We start from the raw sequence: 23,656 nt of genomic DNA, 5'->3' as shown, positions 1-23,656 counted from the left end.
TTACTTTTAAAAAGTATTTTGATTACTGATGAGATTACTTGCATTTTATTGTCATGTGTTTCATTTAAGATTTAGTCTATTCAGTTGAAAAACATTTTATTTATTTAAATGATGTGATTTGATAATGGTTTGAACAGCTGGGGAACATTATGTAAGGAATAATAGATGATGGACCATTGAATTATTAAAAAATAATGCATACCCAAGGTGGTAATGCAGTCACGATGTGCAGTGGGTGTGCATTACCTTTTAATAATTCAACAGTCCGTCATTAATTATTCCTTTCGTAAACGCACGGCTCTGAAGTAGTTCCAGGTCTTAACCGCATAAGGGTTTCATATCACCGTATTACTACCTCTGGTGTGCATTATTTTTAATTAATTCCATGGGCCGGAGTCAATTATTCCACTTATATGATGGTTACCACACCATAAGTCATCATTCAGGGCTTTATCTCAAGACATTTTCTGGTTTTTGTCCCTAAAAAGCTCTTGTTAGTGGAAGTACATTCTTCCACCATGGATTCAGTGTCTTGCTTTGATACAGTATGAAACTTCATTGCTAGTTTGAAAACATCACTTTAGAACTAGCATGAAGGATATTGTGGCTTCTGGTGCTTTACTGGACTGTGTGTGAATTTGTTTTTTGAGGGATTGAAAGAGAGAAACTGAGAGAGATCACCTGTGGGATTATCTTTATTTGTTGCAGCTCTCGTCAGAAGTAACATCGCTTAAAAATCGCAAAGGTGTAGCGGCGAGTGTCGCCATATTTACGTTTTATACCACGGATCTGTTGGATGCTTGGTTGGTTGACGGACGTTCTAAGGTGTGCAGTTATTTTTCAAGTAAACACACCACTATGAAATAGTTCCAGGTCTTGACCGCATACCAGGTCTAAATCACTTAGCCAAATTATTTTAGTTATTTCAAAGAGCCCTACAGGCTACCAAAACAAAATAACCAATTAAAACAAAGACATTGGTTAAGTAAATCGAAAAAGAATGACAAATAATGTCTAACACACACACACACGCACAAACACGCACCCATTGAGACTCATGTCGTGACCAACAAATAGAGCCACACTTTGTGATCAATTGAATGCCACATTGGTGAATTAAAGTACCAGTTTCCTTCCGAAACAGCAAAATCTGTACATTATTCCAAACTTTTGGCCTCAAGTGTACATAATTTGACATTCTAGAATATTTTTAGTCGTTGAGGTTTACGTGTTGTCGATATATACAATTTTCTTTGAATGCACCTCCTCCACCCCCTACAACCACCGTACAACACAGTTCACCGATGGTAGTTGGCCCTTAACAACCACGGTGGAAAACAAATCCCTACATTATAAAAAATGAAGATTATAAAATCCTACATTATTCACATCTTTATAGTCAAAAACAAGTGAAAAAAAATCTTCCAGAGTAATCCAACCCTTAACATGGCCTAGGGGTTAACACAATGTACTCATGATAAATTGAGCCTTGGTGCTCATGTGGGAAATGCAGGTTCAAATCCAGCCCACATCATGTCCTGATCCCCATCCCCCTTCTTGGTCCCATAATTTCCTGACTTCTCTTAACTTCCTCTCTCAACTGAATGCTTAAAAGGAATATTCTGGGTTTAATACTTGTTAAGCTCAAGTCTCAATCGACAGCATTTGTGGCATAATATTGATTAACACTAAAATATATTTAGAAAAAAAGCAAAAATCTGGGTTCCATTTTAAGTGCCTCCCTGTAACCTAGATAAACTTGATGCTTTTTATGTATAGAAAAGGTATGAGTGGAGAGAGGGAAGAGTCAAAACATTTGTTTGTGGAAATAAACATTACATCATACATGCTGTGGATTCAGCTAAACTTGTATTGAAACCGGAATATTCCTTTAATGAAATAAAACTTTAAATACACAAATTAACAATATTGAAAGAGCATCCAATGATTCTTTGGAGGAGAACACGTATAGAATGGAAAGAAATAAAATGAAAACAGAAAGAAAGTAAACAAGCACTATTCAGTTTGATTTACCAACTCAGCTTAATTATTAATTATTAAATACTTTAATGACTTATTTATTATTTACTTAATATCCAGGCCACAACAGCAGGTGTGTGAAAGCATTAATAACACCTTTTAGAATTTTGGAAACATGCACACGTGGCTAAACTGACATATTTTGCTAACGGTCTATCTCCCCTGTCATAGTATAGGGCACAGTCTTGTGTCAGTTTGAAGTATTTCACAGGTAAAGGGTGCAAATTAGGAACACAGAATGTCCCCAGCGGCTGCAACTTAATAAGACGCATTCTGAAACTCATGACACTAATATGATGAATACGTTTCATAAACAGACATGAGGTAATTTGTCTCGCACTAGCAGATATACGTTCATGTTTTTCCTGTCTGTTTTAATTACAAAGCCGAGAAGGTGTGTTTTTCCCTTTTTCTTATTATATTTATTGGCAAACAAAAGAGACTACAATGACAGCTATCCCTATTTATAATGAATATAAAAAAGAAACAACGGAGAGCACAAATGGGGCCGCTCTTGGCTCAGCTATGGTTTCTGAAATGGAAGATATCTGGGTAGATGACACTAGCAGCTTATCATGAGTATTTATAGAAGGTATCAAAATAACCAGATAATATGAGGCATACTTTTCCTTTTTTTCTGTTTCCTTCTGTCTCACTTTTCATCCAATTCCCTGAGGTTTTTGAACGAAAGGGTTTTGATTATGACACATAATCAGAGTCTGATAAGAAATAATACAAGCGTGACAAATATATTCAACAAACAGGGCTGTTTAGTTGTGCTGCCCTCCTTACAGGTATCAAAAAAGTCTTCCAGTTTAGAATCATGCAGGTGGAAACAGATGTCTGAAACAGATGTCTGCTGAAAAGGGATGTCAATGACTTACAACTGGCTATATTCGGAAAGGGAAACTAGAGTACAACTTACTGCAGACTGCGCAGTATACAGTGAAAACTGCTAACAGTTTTCTTTTCTAATTGTGTGTGAAAAAGTGTGCATTAGTTCAAACAGTAGTATGTGTAGGATATTTGGTATGCGACATTTAGAAGGGAACCTTTAAAGTGCCCTCATTCTCACACAAAATATATATATGTATATATAACAAAATTACTAAAATGTCCTTATTCAACATTTTCGGACTCAATTGTTTTAAGACAATATTATAGAATATTTTATATTCTATTCTTTTAACATTGTCATGTATTCTCAGTGCCAACCAATGCATTCAGTTGTAATGGCAAGATTTAGGTGAAAGTAGCAGTTTCATTGTTGCCCACGGCAGGCAATATTCAAGTAGTGTTTCTACTAGTTGAATATTCAATGCTGAACGAGTACTCAATTAATCAATTACTTACCAACATACCAACTGTCTACCAGTTAAAAGAAAGGTTTTCCAGTATATTAATTATTTGGGCAGTCAATCGATTACATTTTTAATTGAATTAATAGCATGGTATTACGATTAATTAATTACAAGTAATCACATATATTAATATTTGGCCTCCAAATAAAGGTTTTTAATATTATTACTGTTATATTTATTATATACTGTATATTTATAATCTTACATATATAATATATATATATATATAAATAAAAAATATTCAGATAATCAAAATGCATTACATTCTTTTGGCAGAAGAGTTAATCATTAATAAGACAATACAAAAAGCATCTTTAGAATACAATGTATTGTTTAATACCATATTATAGAACGTAAGTCAATCATTGGCATACAGTTCACAGCAATCCATTTCACAAGTGAATTTGTCAATCAGTTGGAGATTTATTATGAGGACTTGTTTAAGGACCATCAATTTACACCTGCATCAGACATGCTTGTGTAGCGTCTCAGGTGCGTTGCATCATAAACATAAAGATTTTAGGTCACTGTGTCAAGTTAAATATAGTTTAATACTTAGGACACATCTTGAGATCCCTTAGTTCGAATTTGCGCTCCATCAAGTGTTTTGAATGCAAGAACATAATGTGTTTTCTTCACAGTATAAACTGCGCATTGCCACATAGCTGAAATTTAAATCACTGCCCTCTGGAGTAAACGGGTGGTACTACAAGCTTTCATTTATCAGGAATCTTCCTTATCACGGTCCAAGGGCATTGTGATTAATTGCGTAATTTTTTTTTAATGCGTTATTTTTTATACAATTAATTGCACTGAATTAACGTGTTAAATCGACAGCCCTAATATATATATATATATATATATATATATACAGTCAGGTCCATAAATATTGGGACATCGAATCTTTTTGGCTCTATACACAACCACAATGGATTTGAAATGAAACGAACAAGATGTGCTTTAACTGCAGACTTTCAGCTTTAATTTGAGGCTTTAATTACAACAGTTTGTATATGTGCCTCCCTCTTTTTAAGGGACCAAAAGTAATGGGACAGATTAACAATCATAAATCAAACTTTCACTTTTTAATACTTGGTTGCAAATCCTTTGCAGTCAATTACAGCCTGAAGTCTGGAACGCATAGACATCACCAGACGCTGGGTTTCATCCCTGGTGATGCTCTGCCAGGCCTCTACTGCAACTGTCTTCAGTTCCTGCTTGTTCTTGGGGCATTTTCCCTTCAGTTTTGTCTTCAGCAAGTGAAATGCATGCTCAATCAGATTCAGGTCAGGTGACTGACTTGGCCATTGCGTAACATTCCACTTCTATCCCTTAAAAAACTCTTTGGTTGCTTTCGCAGTATGCTTCGGGTCATTGTCCATCTGTACTGTGAAGCGCCGTCCAATGAGTTCTGAAGCATTTGGCTGAATATGAGCAGATAATATTGCCCGAAACACTTCAGAATTCATCCTGCTGCTTTTGTCAGCAGTCACGTCATCAATCAATACAAGAGAACCAGTTCCATTGGCAGCCATACATGCCCACGCCATGACACTACCACCACCATGCTTCACTGATGAGGTGGTATGCTTTGGATCATGAGCAGTTCCTTTCCTTCTCCATACTCTTCTCTTCCCATCACTCTGGTACAAGTTGATCTTTGTCTCATCTGTCCATAGGATGTTGTTTCAGAACTGTGAAGGCTTTTTTAGATGTTGTTTGGCAAACTGTAATCTGGCCTTCCTGTTATTGAGGCTCACCAATGGTTTACATCTTGTGGTGAACCCTCTGTATTCACTCAGGTGAAGTCTTCTCTTGATTGTTGACTTTGACACACATATACCTACCTCCTGGAGAGTGTTCTTGATCTGGCCAACTGTTGTGAAGGGTGTTTTCTTCACCAGGGAAAGAATTCTTCCGGGTCTTTTGGTGTTGCTGAGCTCACCGGTGCGTTCTCTCTTTTTAAGAATGTTCCAAACAGTTGATTTGGCCACACCTAATGTTTTTTCTATCTCTCTGATGGGTTTGTTTTGATTTTTCAGCCTAATGATGGCTTGCTTCACTGATAGTGACAGCTCTTTGGATCTCATATTGAGAGTTGACAGCAACAGATTCCAAATGCAAATAGCACACTTGAAATGAACTCTGGACCTTGTATCTGCTCCTTGTAAATGGGATAATGAGGGAATAACCTGGCCATGGAACAGCTGGGCAGCCAATTGTCCCATTACTTTTGGTCCCTTAAAAAGTGGGAGGCACATATACAAACTGTTGTAATTCCTACACCGTTCACCTGATTTGGATGTAAATACCCTCAAATTAAAGCTGAAAGTCTGCAGTTAAAGCACATATTGTTCGTTTCATTTCAAATCCATTGTGGTGGTGTATAGAGCCAAAAAGATTAGAATTGTGTCGATGTCCCAATATTTATGGACCTGACTGTATATATATATATATATATATATATATATATATATATATATATATATATATAGTGCAGCAGAAAGTATTCAGACCCCTTCATCTTTTCACATTTTGTTGTGTTGCAGCCTTATGCTAAAATTATTTAAATAATTATTTTCACGTAAATATACACTCCGTACCCCATATTGACAAAGTAAAAAACATATTTATGATAACTTTCCCATTTCTCTGAATCATCTTTGAAATGTTTCTACACTGATTGGAGTCCACCTGTGGCAAATTTAATTAATTGGACATGATTTGGAAAGGCACACACCTGTCTCTGTAAGGTCTCACAGCTGAAAATGCATATCAGAGCAAAAACCAAGCCATGAGGTCAAAGGAATTGCCTGAAGATCTCAGAGACAGGATTGTGTCGAGACACAGATCTGGGGAAGGCTACAAAATGTTTTTGGCTGTACTGAATCTTCCCAAAACCACACTGACCTCCATAATTCTTAAATAGAAGTTGTTTGGAACAATCAGGACTCTTCCTAGAGCTGGCCACAGAGCCAAACTGAGCAATTGTGGGAGAAGGGTCTATGTAAGAGAGGTGACCAAGAACCCAACGGTCAATCTGGTTGAGCTCCAGAGATCATTTGTGGAGATGAGAGAAACTTACAGAAGGACAACCATCACTGCAACACTCCACCGATCTGGGCTTATGGCAGAGTGGCCAGACAGAAGCCTCTCCTCAGTGCCAGACATGAAAAAATGCACTTAAAAGGACACTCAGACTGTGAGAAACAAGATTCTGTTGTCTGATAAAATGAAGATTGAACTGTTTGGCCTCAATTCCAAGAGTCATGTCTGGAGGAAACCAGGCACTGCTCATCACCTGAGCAAAACCATCCCAACGGTGAAGCATGGTGTTGGTAGCATCATGCTGTGGGGGTGTTTTTCAACGGCAGGGACTTGGGGGCTGTCAAGGTTGAAGGAAAGCAAAACGCATCAAAATACAGAGATATCCTTAATGAAAACCTGGTTCAGAGCGCTCAGGACCTCAGACTGAGCCAAAGGTTGACCTTCCAACAGGATATTGACCCTAAGAACACAGCCAAGACAATACAAGTGTGGCTTAATGACAACTCTGTGAATGTCCTTGAGTAGCCCAGCCAAAGCCAGGACTTGAAACCAATCGAACATCTCTGGAGAGACCTGAAAATGGCTGGCCACACGGTCCCCATCCAATCTGACAGAGCTTGAGAGGATCTGCAGAGATGAATGGCAGAAAATACCCAAATCCAGGTGTGAAAAGTTTGTCACATCATTCCCAAAAAGACTTGAGGCTGTAATCACTGCCAAAGGTGCTTCAACTAAGTACTGAGTTAAGGGCCTGATTACTTATGTCAGTGTGATATTTCAGTTTTTTCCTTTTTAATAAATTTGCAAAGTCATCAAAAAAATGGGTTTTGCTTTGTCATTATGGGGTATGGATTGAAGATTTATGTGAAAAAAAAATACAAAAATAAAGCATTTTAGCATAAGGCTGCAACATAACAAAATGTAAAGAAAATTAAGGGGTCTGAATACTTTCTGAATGCACTGTATGTATATATATATATATATATATATATATATATATATATATATATATACACACTGGTGGCAAAATGTTTGGAATAATGTACAGATTTAGCTGTTTTGGAAGGAAATTGGTACTTTATTTCACCAAAGTGAAATAAATTTGTATAAGTGTATTGTTCAAAATGGTCATTTGGTGTGTGTATCCTGATGCTTCAACCTTCAGAAACCCCAAAGAAAATGCACACCGGGAAAAATATGAACTTTTCATCGATTGCCTATACATGATCATGTTGCTATAGTACTCTTTCCATGTTTTCTTTTTGGATCATTTCACCCCCTGATGTGTTGTGGCCACACAGTTATGCACGCTAAGTGAGTCGAATTATGTTTTGTTTCTGCTAAAAGCCCTGCTCTTATCTCAAACATGCTACAAGTGACATGCTTGAGAGCTCAAAACTATCTTGAGTGTTATACACTCACATTTGAAGGAATGAATGACTAAATAAAGGACTTCCTGCATTTCTTTAAAAAACTAAATATGAGCAATAGTCATGTCATAACATATACTCTGCCTTAGGAAGCTCCACTTATAGTATTGTTTAGATAGATAGATGTAGATAGAGTATTGGGTTATAGTCATGCTCAAGAACAAATTGGCCAAGTTTCTCATATTTAAAGTCCCACCTTTGCTGAGCAAGTAATTTCCTCCTTAACCAATTGCTTTAGATGTCATATGCATATAAAATGTATTTTGTGTATGGATACTGATCTATTAACATGTTATGGCCTTCCAATATGCTGTATAGGCAGCACAGAACTGGTCCTAGATCACTACCTCCTACCTTTGGATGTGATGGCAGGTGGCTCCCCCAGCAGTAGTCTCAATCTCTTGGCATGGATCTTGCCTTGGTAGTGTGACTGGGCCACAACCGCTGACGTGAACGACATATTGCACAGCGTGCAGCACTTGTTTTTGTCCACATCGCCCTCCGTGCTGCCCTGGGATGACAAAGAGTAAGACTCATATGGCTGATATACCATAACAAGCACCATTTATCAAATTCAACTCATAATATGGGAATAGCAGAATGATTCAAGAACCAAATGTGTTATCAAATCTTTTAGAGAAAGATATGAAATTTGGTTGTCACGTTGGCATATATAGGTCATGCTGTTTGAGAACTAATTTGAAAACTTCTAAAGCAAAGGTATAGCATCTCTACTACAGTCTACTTCCACTGATGCAATAGCTAAGACATGCTCTGAGTTTCTCATATTGACTCTTTTGCTATTGCTGCTTTGGAGTTATTAATGGAAAAATGCTTTATCTTTTATATCAGCTTTTCAGGTTCAGGTTTTTCATAAACTTAATTGGGAACTCCAGGGCTCCAGACTGAGATTGAATTGCCGCAAATGCGACCAAAACTAATTGATTGTGACAATAATTTAAAATCTAGTCACCACTGGCGACAGTCTGGTTGTGTGCATTCATATGCGGTTTCATCAGATATATTGTGAGTTATTCAGACGAGCTTACTACACCACATGCAACATCAAACCAAGCATGAGAGTCATGAACAAATGACTTTTTTTAACCGGATCTTTTTCATGAATCACACGAACTTAAGAGATCAGATTAGCAGTTTGAATCAGAGTCACTTTATCAGCGAATCATCCTCCAGGTTGTTCACAACTGGGAGCACATACATTTCAAAATAGTAGTCCCCTGTGTATTTCGGGCTTCTTAATAAATAAAAGTCCCACACCACTTATATATATATATATATAATCACGCTTTTGTCACTTAGGACAATTGAGGGACTTGTATACAACTATTACACAAGGTGCAAATATTCACTGATGCTCAAAAAGACAGCACACTACTATATGCATACTATGCTTTATGCAAAAATCTGCTTAAGTAAATTATTAATAAATGTTTTATCTCTTATATTTGTATAAATTATGAAAGGGGTGGTTGCTAGATTTAAATGGCAAATGAACATGTATTTATGACATGTATCCATATAGAACTACAGGGAGCACTTCAATATGAAAACAAGCAAATCCCGGGCATTTTAAGGTGATTTAGATAACCCGGACTGACTTTTTAAAGTCCCTTTCAGGGGTAAGGACATATTGCCACCCTAAACAAGCAGATATTACAGCTTTTCCTACTTATATTATAATTGTGGACAGTTTTCCCACTTCCTTTGGTGATTGTTGTGCTGCACTGATAGACTGAACACAGGTGCAGGTGCTCTGACATCATGATCCGCATATATCTTCTCCCTCGTAATGAATATTATCCATAACAAGCTAATTAAACATTAAACATGATTGTTACTAGAGGGCAAAATACAACTGTCATATCTGCAGGTTGGACATACCAAGATGGCCGCTCGAACACTTCCAGTGACTTCACCTCCTGCTGGCTGATTACATTGCATCAGCAATCCAGTTCTATTTATATGTCAGTGGTGGCTCCTCTGGCAAAATGAACCCATTGCATGATTCACCATGAATCACTGGCAGCCAAAAAACGACTGAAGTCTGTTCTGCAAGCTGTACATGTAATACATTTTATCAAAGCATGGCTACTGAACTCACACTTGTTTTCTTTAATGTTCTAGGAAATGTGGTCTGAACATGAGCAGATTCTCCTGCATTCAGAAATTTGACCCTGATTTAGACAATACACAAAATGTCTTTAAATGTCAAAATAATATTAGATTTTCATGGCCTAATTCCATCTGCACTATTCTTAATTATTGGTCTATGTACCCATGTGATAAATTGACGTTTTTGGAGATTAGAAGTCTGCAACCCGACATGGCCAGATGGGTTTCGGGCCAGGTTCGGGTCAGTTTTTTAAGTAGGACTTCGGGTTCGGGTAGGTTTCAGGTTTGCAATTAATTAAAAAATAAACAGGCTGTGACAAGGAGGGCATGGATGGGCCATGTCTGGCGCTGAGTCACTAATAAGGTGAGAGACAGATAAAGGGGAGCCAGAGACACCAGTTCAGGAGAGAGAGAGCCACAGGCTGCTGCTGTGTGTGTCTATGTGTTTGTGATAATGTTGATTTGAGTATTTTTGTTATTAAAACTTACATTGACATTCAGCTGGTTCCCGCCTCCTCTTTGCCCACAGGCCTACTGAACTTGTCTCACACACACACTCACTCAAGTGCAAACAGACGAGTTAGGGGCTGTTTAAACATTGTGTCAAGTTAAAAAAACTTCACATTTTCAAAAACACATGATGAGACACCTGCGCTTTGGTTCATTCTTTGCACTGCATCTAGATTTAACACTGTTAAAACTGTTTATGTTTATGGTTTCAATATTGTTACGAAGGTTGCCTAAATGTTTACATAAAATATAGCCTATTACAACAGTACTTGCTAGTACAGGAAATTATAAAGATAGTGAGCGATTTTGGGTTCAGGTTCGGGTTTATAATCTGGCCAGGTAGGGTGCACAGCCTGGGTACGGGTCAGGTTTAATTTTAAGGCCCGTTTAGACCTCTAGTCAAGCTGTTTTTTAGTACAACAGCGCGTCTGTGGAAGGCTGAGCTACCTGCTGCTTGTTGGTTTGATGAGGTGTGTTGTCTGTGCAGCTGGAGTGCTGACTGCCCCCTACTGCATCAAGGTAGTACATAAGCTTGAATTGCTCCAATAGTAGGAACATACAAATAGCAGGAGTATTTTTCATATAATTACATAAATCACACAAAATAAACAAGCTATATGGGTAGCCCTAATACATATTTATTACTATGATTTGTGGAAAATATATGACATGAAAAACTGCCATTTTGTAGTATATTTAAATATATAAATGTACACACACATTATAAATGTTTTTACATATATTGCGATGTATCTTATTTCTGTATGGGGATAAATAATTTTGAATTGTAATATTTATTATATACTATTATTTTAATAATTATTTAAATAGTTATTTACTAAATTATCTTTATTTTGGTCCCTAAATATTGATATGCTATTCACTCTGATTAATTTGATTAATTCAATTTCATTTTGAATCGAGTGACAGCCCTTAAAAAATTATTAGATACAACTAAGATAATTGTCAGTTGATTTTGATAACCAGTCAATGCTGATTCAGTGTGATTAAAGTTGAATAAACTGTTTATATCACAACAAAAGTTCAAAGCTACATTTTTGAGAAGACAATTGTTTAAAAGTCAAAAGCATGATTGCGAGTGTGATATTGCTTTTATACAACAGTTCAACTAATAAGTAAATACGTAGTGAAAAACTTAGGACTGCTCTTGTGTGTGAAACTACTTTCATACGGCACTTATTCAGGATCTGCCCCTACTAGTTCAAAAGATTGTGCGTAACAGGCTCTGCTATGACAGTTTCTAACAAGTTAATGGAGAAATAAGGACTTGTGTGTGTGTGTATGAGAGAGAGAGAGAAAGAGTGAGAGAGAGAGAGAGAGAGAGAGAGAGAGAGAGGGACTGAGCATGTGTATACCTTCGTCTGTTAGTTTAACTTTATTCCTAAGTAGTAGTGTGATAGAAATCTGCTGCCTTATGTGCTGTTGGAATTCTTCTATGTATATTTCACTCATGTTGTTGTATTTTGTTGTTGGAGAGAAAACATGGAAACATGCCAGTTTTATTCTTGTATATTTCTGCAACATCTGAGGTTGTTGCCATCCTACCAACCACCAGAGGGAGTCCTGTCCCAAATACTGATCTTTACCCATTTCTTCACTGCTCATCTTGTTTACCACATGTATATATAGCCATGCAGTTCCATTGTTCTGTGTGAAGTATTGCCAGTTTACCCTGCCTTTCCATTGTTTATTGATTCATGTTATGACCTTTGCCTGTTTTTCTGGATTTACTGCTTTTTGGATAACTTTTTTGGATTGGTTTTGTTTGCCTGGTTGGACTGTCTCTCTGCCTGCTGTTTTGGATTTGGACTCTTTTAATAAACTTCCTGCACAGGGACCCTATTACCATCTCCATGGCCAGTTCGTTACAGAATACTTTGCCTACCATGGATCCAGCAGAAGTCTCACAGATCCAGGCTACATTTGCACATCAAGACCAGCAGAACAACCTACAAGCCGCCAACGAATGTTTGACAAACTACATTCACTCACTGCCAGCTCCCCATGTTAAACTGGTAAGCCTTGCACTTCCTGACAAGTTTGATGGTTCTGCTGATAAATGTCGGGTTTTTTTCCGACAGTGTAAAGTTTATTTCTCTAATCAATCTGAATCATTTAATCAAGTTGCCAATAAATGGACCTTTTATATTTTGGCTCTGCCACTTGATTTTGCAGCCGCTGTTTGGGACAAAGATCCTCAAATCTAGACCTTGTTTGACTACTTCGTTCAATAGTTCCACGAAGTCTTCGAGTATCCAGCAGGTGGTTAAGATATTTCTGTTCAGCTGCTTCATTTATGCCAGGGCCATCGATCTGCAGCTGACTACGCAATTCTGTTCAGGATGCTAGCAGCTTAAAGTGGGTGGAACGATGTCGCTGAACTGACCTGAAGAGACCTGCATGAACCTGGGAGAGTTCGACTCTGTCTGAACTCATTACCATGGCTATCAAGATGGATAACCTACTTTGTAATGCTCCACGGCCCCAGTTTTACTCTGCTTCTAAGATTACAGTCTCAATACATGCAGAGGAATCCACTGAATCACCCAAACCTATGCAAGTTGTTTACGTCCATGTTTCTATGGAGGAACGCCATCATCAACATAACAAAAAAACATGGTATACCCAACAGACTGTTCCCATAACCATCAAGATTGGTCCATTTCATGTTGAGAACATTTCACTGTATGTCATAAACTCACCCAATCATGCTCTTATTCTGGGTCATCCTTTGCTGGCCATCCACAATCATTCTATATCCTGGAACCAGGGTCAGCTCACAAAATGGTCAAGTTTCTGTCATGAACATTTTCTCCATGTTGCTGTCTCCATGCCTTTTGTCTTACCACCAGCATTGAAAGCCCTGAATTCCAAACAGTAACCATGGATCCTGAGGGGTATGCAGAAATTAAGTTTACTAAAGTCAAAGCTACTCTACTTCCTCCTCACTGTCCATGGGACTGTGCCATTGAACTTCTGCCTAATACAGCTCCACCAAGAAGCAAGGCCCTGGCATGTCATGCGCTGAGACCCTAGCTATCAAAACTTGCATCGAGGAAGCCCTTGCCTCAGGTTATATCCGTACCTCCACCTCTCCAGCAGCTGCAGATTTTTTCTTTGTGGAGAAAAAGGATGGAGGTCTACGTCCATGTATCTACTATCGAGGCCTGAACTCTCACCTGACCCCAATCTGCCTTTCGTTGTTGAAGTAGATGCTTCTGATTGTGGGATTGGAGCAGTCCTGTCACAATGTCACAGTACCCCAGGCAAGCTTTACACTTGTGCATTTTTCTCCAGGAATTTAAATTCTGCTGAACGAAACTATGATGTGGGGAACAAGGAATTACTTTCCATGAAGGCAGCACTCAAAGGGTTGCGTCACTGGTTAGAAGGGGCAGTCCACCTGTTCCAAGTTATCACTGATCACAAGAACTTTGAATACATCAAGGCAGCCAAGAGACTGAATCCACATCAAGCCCGATGGTCATTGTTCTTCACCAGGTTCATTTTTACCATCACTTACTGCCCTGGCAGCAAGAATGGCAAAGCAGATACACTTTCATGCAGGCATGATCCACCTCACATCCAACCTCATCCTGGATCAATCCTACCACCACATGTCATCATTGCACTGATTAGTTGGCATATCATGGAAGAAATGCAAAAAGCACAATTGCACAAACCGTTACCACCTGACTGACCCCCAACCAAGCACTTTGTACCACAAGCTCTACGGCTGAGAACTATCCAGTGGGTCCACACTTCATTAAGCACAGGACACCCTGGCATCCTAAGAACAATCACACTGGTACGTAATTACTTCTGGTGGCCATCTGTGATTCATGATGTTACTAACTATGTAAAGTCTTGTCAATTGTGTTCACAATCTAAGACCCCCAAGGAACTGCCCACGGGACTAATCCAACCACTGCCAATACCCCAAAGACCATGGTCCCACCTGTCCATCAATTTCGTCATTGACATGCCAATCTCCAATGGATACACCACCATACTGGTAATTATCGACCGATTCTCAAAATCATCAAGGGTTTACCCACGGCTATGGTAACTGATAATGCTCTTTCACAAAGTATTCAGAGTCTATGGATTATCAGAAAACAACATGTTCGATCAAGGTTCACATCCCAAGGTTGATCGGTATTCTGTAAGCAATTGGACGTCAATGTAAGTCTCACCTCAGTCTATTACTCCCAAGCCAACGGACAGGTGGAATGTTTAAACCAGGAGATTGGCAGATACCTTTGGAGCTACTGTAGCCTTGAACGGGAAAAGTGGAGTGACCTCTTGCCCTGGGCCAAATACGCACAGAAATCCCTCACTCCAACCCCCCGATGTTCCCTTTGTCAGGAGAAACATCTACAGTGCCAGCGGTGGACGATTGGATTAGGCAGAGTGGGAGCGTGTGGGACAGCGCACATGTCCAGCTATAGCGAGCGGTCCGAGCGCAATGCTTTCAGGCTGACTGGCGGAAGTCAGCCAACTATCAGCCTGGACAGAGGGTCTGGTTATCCACAAGGGATCTCAAGCTGTGGCTACCCTACAGGAAGCTCAGTCCAGTGTATGGGTCCATTCAGAATTATCCATCAAATAAAGCTAGCTACTTCCCAATTAGAGCTTCCTGCTAACTATTGCATCTCTCCTTCCTTCCATGTGTCCTAGCTGAAACCGGTCCACTCGGCGTCTGGCCCTGGAATCACAAATTGTTGATGGAGCACCTGCGTATATGATCAGAGAAATCATGGACTCTAGGCGACGAGGGAGCCAGAAGAAATACTTGGTGGACTGGGAAGGCTACGGACCAGAGGAGAGATTGTGGGTAGCTGCCACAGGAGTTGTTCTGTAACATCTGAGGTTGTTACCCATCCTACCAACCACCAGAGGGTGCCCCTTTCTTCACTGTTCATTTCCTGTTTACCACATGTAAATATAGCTATGCAGTTAAATTGTTCTGTGCGATGTATTGCCAATTAACCCTGCCTTACTGAGAATTTTTCCATTGCCATTGTTTATTGATTCATTTTAAGACCTTTGCCTGTTTTTCTGTATTTACTGCTTTTTGGATTTGTTTGCCTGGTTGGACTGTCTGTTTGGTTTATTGGATTTATCTGCCTGCTTTGCAACTACGTCTCTGTGCCTGCTGTTTTGGATTGTTTGCTTGTGTCTCTTTTAATAAACTTCCTGCACATGGTTCCAAACACAGTCTCCATGGCCAGTTCGTTACAATTTCTTGGAACTCTTATTTTGACACGACACCGTGTTCTCTCCTGCGCCATGTTGAACATTTACGTCTAATTGAAACTTATATCAGGTAGGTGCCCTGAGCATGTTTGATTACTCTGTCACAACTCTACGCTGTGATCGGCAATAATGTTGAAGTTCTTAGTTTAACTCTTCCTCAGCTATAGTGTAGTATTAATCAAGAGCGATCATAAAGTGAGGGACAATCCCGGATGACTTCAAAGACAATTGCACACTGAATGACAGCACAAAGTTGTCAACATCAGCTCAAGTCACTCATAGCACACACAAGATGGTCTTTTGTCATCACCAATCAGATTCGAGGACAGTTGTATAATTTGAGATTATGAAAGGGTGATTGTGCAGTACTACTATGGTGTATCATAATATCAGAAATTACCATCTAGATAAAAAATCTTTACAGCCCTAAAATAGGCTTAATTTTCTTTTTACACTATATCATTTCTTGTTTATTTTGATTTGAGTAAAATGGGACCAGGACATTTTCTTGACAGGTTTCATGAGTATATGGCAAACATCTATTCTAGATGTGAAAGCATTTTACTATAGTTTATACTAGTATTATACGACCTTCTACAGTCCAAATCATGACCCAAAGTGACAGCTTGTCAAGTGAAAGCTGTAACAAAATGGATGGGGTCATTCTTCATACTTCTAAAATATCCACTTCATCACTAAATCCAAATGATAGCTTGAAATGTGAGAGTCGCAGGACCAGTCAGGAGTGATAAGCTTAGATGCGCAGGTCATCCGTGTCAATCAATATGTTGTCGACGTAAAACCGCTTTCCTGGTAGCCATGTCAGGGTTCCTCAACAGATTAATGAAACCGTCTGCTTCAATTTTCAGGAAGAAAAGTGGTCAGGGATCATATTTTATGTAATCTAGCACAACATAAAATTACATATTTTCTATGTGCATGTTTCTTTCTATTCTTTTGGTTTTCATTTTTCATGTTTTAAGAGTCTTACATTGTCTGTCCGAAGCTTCTTTGCAGGACAACCCCCATCCACTGGATGTAACATGTAATACAGCCGAACTTTGTTGGCATGCTTTCGACTCTACAAGGGATTAAGAGAGACAGAAAGAAAGTGAAGGAGAGGACAATATATGAGGTGGTTTCACAAGCAGCCTTTTCATAGACAGAAAAACAGAATTTGCCATTGATTATGAAACTAAGCAGTATCAGGCTCCAAACAATTCTCATCAGAGCTACAAGAACAAGATTATGGACCACTGCTCTCATTTCTCAAAGCTAGATAGCCCCTCTGCAGCCTTTGAATGATTATTCTGGTGGGTGGTTAAAGGCCCATATTGATCGTTGTGTTGCAGATGAAAGCCCAGCCATACGAACAGCTAAAATGTGAAGTAAAATCTCGCCTTAAGCCATCATAAACTAGAATCCTCTATACAGATTTGTAATAGTTATGATCCCTGGAAGATAAAATATTTTGGGAATAAAGATATATGGCAGGAAGATGAATCATCAGGTATTAAAGGAATAGTTCAGCCAAACATTCTTAATGTTGTTCCAAACCTGTATGACTCTTTATTCCATGGAACACAGAGTTATTTAGGAGATATTTTGGCTTGGCAGCGCCATGGAACTAATTACAATATTTGAATGTATGCAAAGGCAAGCTACAATGCTATTTTCAGGATAAATAAATTGATGTTGTTACTCACAAAAAGCTGACATATGTCACCTGTTCCCTCTTCTCTATACTGCATCATCTCATTCCAGACCATCATCACTTTACTAACCCTCAAATTGCCTACATTTAAAGGGATAGTTCACCCAAAAAATGAAAATTCTCTTATCAATTACTCACCCTCATGCCATCCCAGATGTGTATGACTTTCTTTCTTCTGCTGAACACAAACAACGAGTTTTAGAAGAATATCTCAGCTCTATAGGTCTAACGCAATATTTGTCTTTTATTTTTTTTATTACAAATCTCCACTTTCACTTTCATATTCTTCTTTTTTGTTGTTGGCGATTCACATTATTTGTGCATATCGAAAACTACTGGGCAGGGAGGACTTTGATCTGTTTCTCACCCACACATATATCACTTCTGAAGATATGGTTTAACAACTGGAATTTTATGGATCATTTTTATGCTGCCTTTTATGAGCTTTTTGGACCTTCAAATTTCTGGCCACCATTCACTTGCATTGTATGGACCTACAGAGCTGAAATATTCCAACAAATCCCAGTTTGTGTTCAGCAGAAGAAAGAAAGTCATTCACATATGGGATGACATGAGTGTGTAAATGATGAGAGATTTCATTTTTGGCTTTATCAAGTTTTTAATCAACAAAACCAACCTCCCTACCAAACCTTAAACCTAAACCCAGCTGGAAGTGTCATAAAAACACATGTGAGATGAAAAATGCAATTACTGATGCAACCACGTCATTTTGTGGTGCTTCAATTACACTTTTTATACGTGTGCATTTTGATTGCTTTCAAAAAGTAGCTGCTTATGTGATGCAAATTTTAGTCATGCACTAAGAGTTTAGATGTCATAAGATAGCATTGTGTGAGAAGTGAGTGAAAAGTAAGTATTTGTGAACAGATTTTACTCTGAATTTGTGTTAAAATTAATAAAAGTAATTTGTTTTTAGCACAACAAAACAAATAGTGACTACATTGAGTTTTTCTTTTATTTAGGACCATAAATTATAAAACTATTCCTTTAAATTCTGCAGAGATGCGTGGTGTGTGAAACGGGCCTAAATCAGTGCATTGTGACTACATTTACTCAGGGTGCATAAAGAGGCCACAACCTCCCAGTTAGGCAGTTCTAACAAATATTTGCCATTGGTCTTATCCGTCTCCTCTCTTTTAAAGGTGGGGTATGTGATTTTCTTTTTTGACCATTTTTTCAAAATAACTTGAAATCCTATTCCTAACCCACTTACTGGCTGTAAATTAGAAGCACTGAAATGAAAATTAAGCAATTTAATCATCTGTGGAACGGGCAGGACTCGAAAAACTCCAGCCAATCATTTTCAAGACCATCTAGAATCATTGGACAGAAAATGTGTCAATCAAACGGTCGTACCATGCCCCCTCCCCACCACCCTGGCTGCGTGTCCCGTTCAGTGCGCATACTCAAAGCTCGTGACCCAGTAACAGGAAGCGATTGTATTTATGTATGGAGAATAGAGCTTTTATAGTGCTAGTGGGGTTGTTCCACATTTCTATGAATCCTGTTTTGAATAGAAGACCGCTGTACAGATGCCAGGGCTGGCGATGTTCTTTTTTTTTTTACAGTTATGAGAAAATCAGCTCTACACCTTTCAAGAGTGGTATGCGACCCCCTCCTCCTGCTGTGTCAACAATTTGCTCTGAAAAATTGTCTGACAGGTGAATGCACTGTTTGACTAGTGAGTCTAGAACACTGCTAGAACACTGCGCATCTGAGTTTTCGCTCGTGCATGATTGCGCGTCCATGTTTTTCGAATGGGTGGAGTCAGGGCCAGCGTTGGAGGAGAGAAGGTAGGACCTTAGAGTTGTGTATTTTCAAAATCTGCCGGCCGTTTTGCAAATCACATACCCCACCTTTAATAAGTGAAAGCCAAGGCTATCGTTAACTTTTTTTTTCCTTCTTGTAATCTAGACTCTCTTCAGCAGGGTTGGGGGTGGTGAAGGGATCTTTCTCATTAAATACATGACCACATAGCCTCATCCCTCTGTCTCCTGCTAACTTCTACTGTCCTTGTTAATGGCAACAGCTCAGTCTAGCTGACAATAACAAGCCTCCACCTCAGGGCTTTGTTTTCAGAATCCTGAGAATAAAATAATTCTTCAGTAAAAAAGGAAGAAAACCAAAATCACTGCTGAGCAGATGTGTCACTGCTCATTTTAATTGCAAACCGTTTGAAGGATATTAGTCTCAGACGGTAGTATTCAGTATTAATTTAGGATAAACAGAATTAGCGATCACAAAGTCTGATTAGCATATATAATAAAAAATATAAATATTGATAATCAAAGACTGTCATATTTTTAATTAGCCTTTTCTGCGGCACTATCGTGGTATCATCTATTTTAGATTTACCCTATTTCTATATACACTCACTGAGAACTGTATGTATATTATTTAATCAGCCAATCGTGTGGCTGCAGTGCAATACACCAAATCATGTAGAGATGGGTCAGAAGTTTCAGTTAATGTTCACATCAACCATCAGAATGGGGAATTTTCTGCATGATTGTTGGTGCATTCTGGCTGGTTTGAGTATTTCTGTAACTGCTTTTCTCTTTGGGATTTTTAGAGTTTACTCGGAATGGTGCCAAAAACAAAATAAATCCAGTGAGCAGCAGTTCTACAGACAGAAATGCTTTGTTGATGAGACAAGTCAATGGAGAATGGACTTGTTCAAGCTGACAGAAAGGCTACGGTAACTCCGATAACCACTCTGTACAATTGTAGTGAGCAGAACAGCATCTCAGAATGCACAACACGTCGAACCTGGAGGCGGATGAGCTAGGCACTTTATTAGGACCATAGTGTGAGTGTATATGTTTTTTTCCCTGTTTTAGTGGGCCATTCTTGGCCAGAATAAGATGCACTATGAACCAAACTTATGCCACAAGACATACCAGACAACATGAGAATAGATGGTACATGGTTACTGTAAGATTGTGACCTGCACTAAAAGAGTTGTTTCCTACACTATGTGATCTTTCATTCTGGAATGCTGTCATGCCAAGCACAAGAAGGCCAGATAAACTCTGAACCTCTTATGTGAAAGCCTCATCATTTAAACACAAGAGACATGATATCGCAGCAAAGATCAGACTTTAGATTGTTAACAAGCTAACAGCTGGTTCTCTGCCAGCCCAAGTTTCAACCACATGGCTCTATTCCTTCAGGAGATGGAAAGCGATTGCAATAATTAAAACATCGCTGTTCAGGGCTGAGGTATTGACGCACAATATGCATGAAGTTCATCTGAATCAAGGACTGTCTGGGCTCTTATTGGGCCAAAATATCGGCTAGGATGACAGAGATCAATTGAAGATATAGTGTATATAGGGTGTAGCAATTGACTAAAGCTAACTAAAAGTAGTGATGCTAACTTTACTTAATTTACAGTAGAATGACAACAGTTCAACTGTTTTCAAAACAGTGCAGCTTTTCCAGTAACAAACTACTTTTTCCAATGAGTAACAGTAACTGATCTCTTGAAAATGATATGATGGTGGTAGCAGCATTTTTGCAAAATTATTAATTGGTTCAATTAAAGTATCGCAGCAGTTATGAGGTGAATTGTCCACTAAAAGTGAGTGAAATGTTCTCCCAAACAGAGGAGGTATTTAAGGTTAATGCTCTATCAAGTTTTAAATCAACAAAACTTACTTACTCTAAACCTAACGATAAAGATCAGTGTAATAAAGCAAATGTGTAATAAAAAGCGCAATTGCTTAAATAATCATGCTACTACGTGCGTCACTTTGGTTTTTATGAGTCAGGTTGTAGTTTTTCTGATAACAAGTTACTTTTCCCAACGTCGCTGTTTTTATATCACATTGAGTTGCGCATGCAGCTTTGCAGTTCAGAAAGCTAAAAAAAACTCCTCTTTCACATATGTAGTATTGGGAAGAATCATTTGATTGAATTGGTTCGTTCGGATGGTTCATTTAAATTAATCACATCAGAACGATTCACTAAAATGATTCACCAATTCATTTGAAGCCCTGCACAGAAGTTCCTGCAAAACATTTCACATCTTTTTTGAAGCCATTTTTGGGTTTGTTTTTCCATCACTGTTTATGAGAATTTAGTGCATTTTGTAGTTTTATTAGCTGTGATGGTAGAGGGATGCTGAAGGAATCGTCGCAGCATGGATGTAAGCAGCTGTTTATATACACTTACTCTGGTGATGTGATTGGTCAGCTTGAATGAATGTGCTCCTCCCGAACTTTGTTAGGAAACTCCATTTCAGTAGTTCGCAATTTAATGTTACCCAGCCATGAGGATAGTGTAAACGTGTTTGGCTCACAGACTCTGGAGGAGGGCTCGAGACTTGACCTGAGCTCGAATACCCCCTAAAGAAGCCAAGACTGGGCAGCGAATCACTAGTGTCGGAGCCTTGTGAAACACAGAAAGCAATGTGTTTGAGTAGGAATATTAAGATGATGAACGACAGTCACTATGATGCCTCTCCCATCCAAAAAGGAATGAGACCTTAAATGGTGTGTGTGTGTGTGTGTGTGTGTGTGGGGGGGGGGGTGGATGGATTACGGAGCTGTGTGTGAGGGGGGCAGATGTGCCACAGATGATAGAACAAGCAGTTGCCGCTGGCTGATGCAGCCTCGCACTAGAGTCTGGAGCTAGGTAGATAATGATTAGAGCGAACATAGGCGGAAACATTGCAGAAACAGTGGTGGTTGCTGTCACATAGAAATGAGCTCTCCTGGGAGCTGCTGTTGCGCTGGTGGCCACACCCAAGCCCCTCTGGAAAAAAGGGGGTAAACCTCCCACTGCCCGGGCAGATCCTGCAGGCGAGTCCATCCTGCGATCAAACTGGAGCCCTACTGTGGTAGTAATGGGAGAGCCCACAATACAAATAAATGTGAGTTAGCTCACACAGCATTTGCACAGGAAAACCCTCATTGCGATTCGAACAGGAGAGCCCTTGTATGCATGTAAGTGGGAGGGCCTTCAAAGCGGTTTGATCGCTACATTCGAATGGGAAAGCTCTTACTGCGATTCGATCGGGAGAATCCATGCTGCGTTTGAATGGGAGATTTGTACTGCATTTGAACAGGGAGCTGTACTGCGTTTGAATGTGAGAGCCATACTGCGATTTTAATGGGAGAGCCCACGGTCTGCACGTGGTGACTCTCACTGCATTCGAACGGGAGAGCTTCTAATGCGATTTGAAATGGAGAGCCCATGCTGCATTTGAACAGGAGAGACTTAATGTTATTAGAACGGGAGAGCACATGGCCTGCACGTGGTGACTCTCACTGCATTTGAATGGGAGAGCTCTTACTGTAATTAGAATGGGAGAGCCATACTGCGATTCGAACAAGAGAGCCCAGGGCCTGCACGTGGTGACTCTCACTGCACTAGAACAGGAGAGCTCCTAATGCGATTTGAAAGGGAGAGCCTTACTGCGATTCAAACGGGAGAGCCGCGGCCTGCACATGGTGACTCTAACCGCATTTGAACAGGAGAGCTCTTTCTGTAATTAGAATGGAGAGCACGTGCTGCACTTGAACGGGAGAGCTGTGCTGCGTTTGAACGGGAGAGCTGTACAATGTTTGAACGGGAGAGCTGCACTGCATTTGAGTGGGAGAGCCGTACATCGACTGGAACATGAGAGCCACGGCCTGCACATGGTAAATTTCACAGCATTTGAACGGAAGAGCTCTTATTGTGATTGGAATGGGAGAGCCTGTGCTGCGCTTAAATGGGAGAGCCATTCTGCAATTCGAACGAGAGAGCCCACGGCCTGGACGTGGTGATTCTTGCTGCATTTGAACGGGAGAGCCATGCAGCATTCAAATTAAGCTTTAAAACGAGAGCTCTCACCCTCACCACACCCCCACATGTGCTGCTTCGGAGATGTATTGAGCCAATAGCAGGGGCGCCGAGGTTGTGGTGTTGCCAAGCTTGAGCGCACTGCCCAAGGAGAGGATTTGTGGTGAGGTAACGGGGTGGTACGTGTAAGTTAGAGGAGAAAGGGACTTGCAGTTGCAAAGTCAGGGCTTGTTACGGCTGCGGTAAGGCATAGATGAAAGGGGCTTCAGCGGAAGCATGGTAAAATACTGAGGCTACAGTGGGTTAGTATTAGAGCCTTTAGTGAATGT

The 23,656-nt window shown here is 39.6% G+C and overlaps 1 protein-coding gene across 2 annotated transcripts in view; it reads right to left on the bottom strand.

Moving 5' to 3' along the window:
- LOC127636832 (zinc finger matrin-type protein 4-like) overlaps positions 1–23,656 on the bottom strand; it is a 48,997-nt gene that overhangs the window by 12,949 nt on the left and 12,392 nt on the right. Inside the window, exons 3-4 of one of the 2 annotated variants that reach the window (XM_052117589.1) lie at positions 16,794–16,883; positions 8,234–8,390 (exon numbers count right to left, since the gene is read on the bottom strand). In XM_052117589.1, the coding sequence (XP_051973549.1) occupies positions 8,234–8,390; positions 16,794–16,883 (247 nt within the window). The remainder of the gene's footprint in view (positions 1–8,233; positions 8,391–16,793; positions 16,884–23,656) is intronic. The other variant, XM_052117590.1, reaches the window with a different exon arrangement.

The sequence above is a fragment of the Xyrauchen texanus genome, chromosome 44, assembly GCF_025860055.1.
Source record: "Xyrauchen texanus isolate HMW12.3.18 chromosome 44, RBS_HiC_50CHRs, whole genome shotgun sequence".
Classification (NCBI taxonomy): domain Eukaryota; kingdom Metazoa; phylum Chordata; class Actinopteri; order Cypriniformes; family Catostomidae; genus Xyrauchen; species Xyrauchen texanus.
Note: the sequence above shows the minus strand (reverse complement) of the source record. Positions and strands in the feature narration are given on the sequence as shown.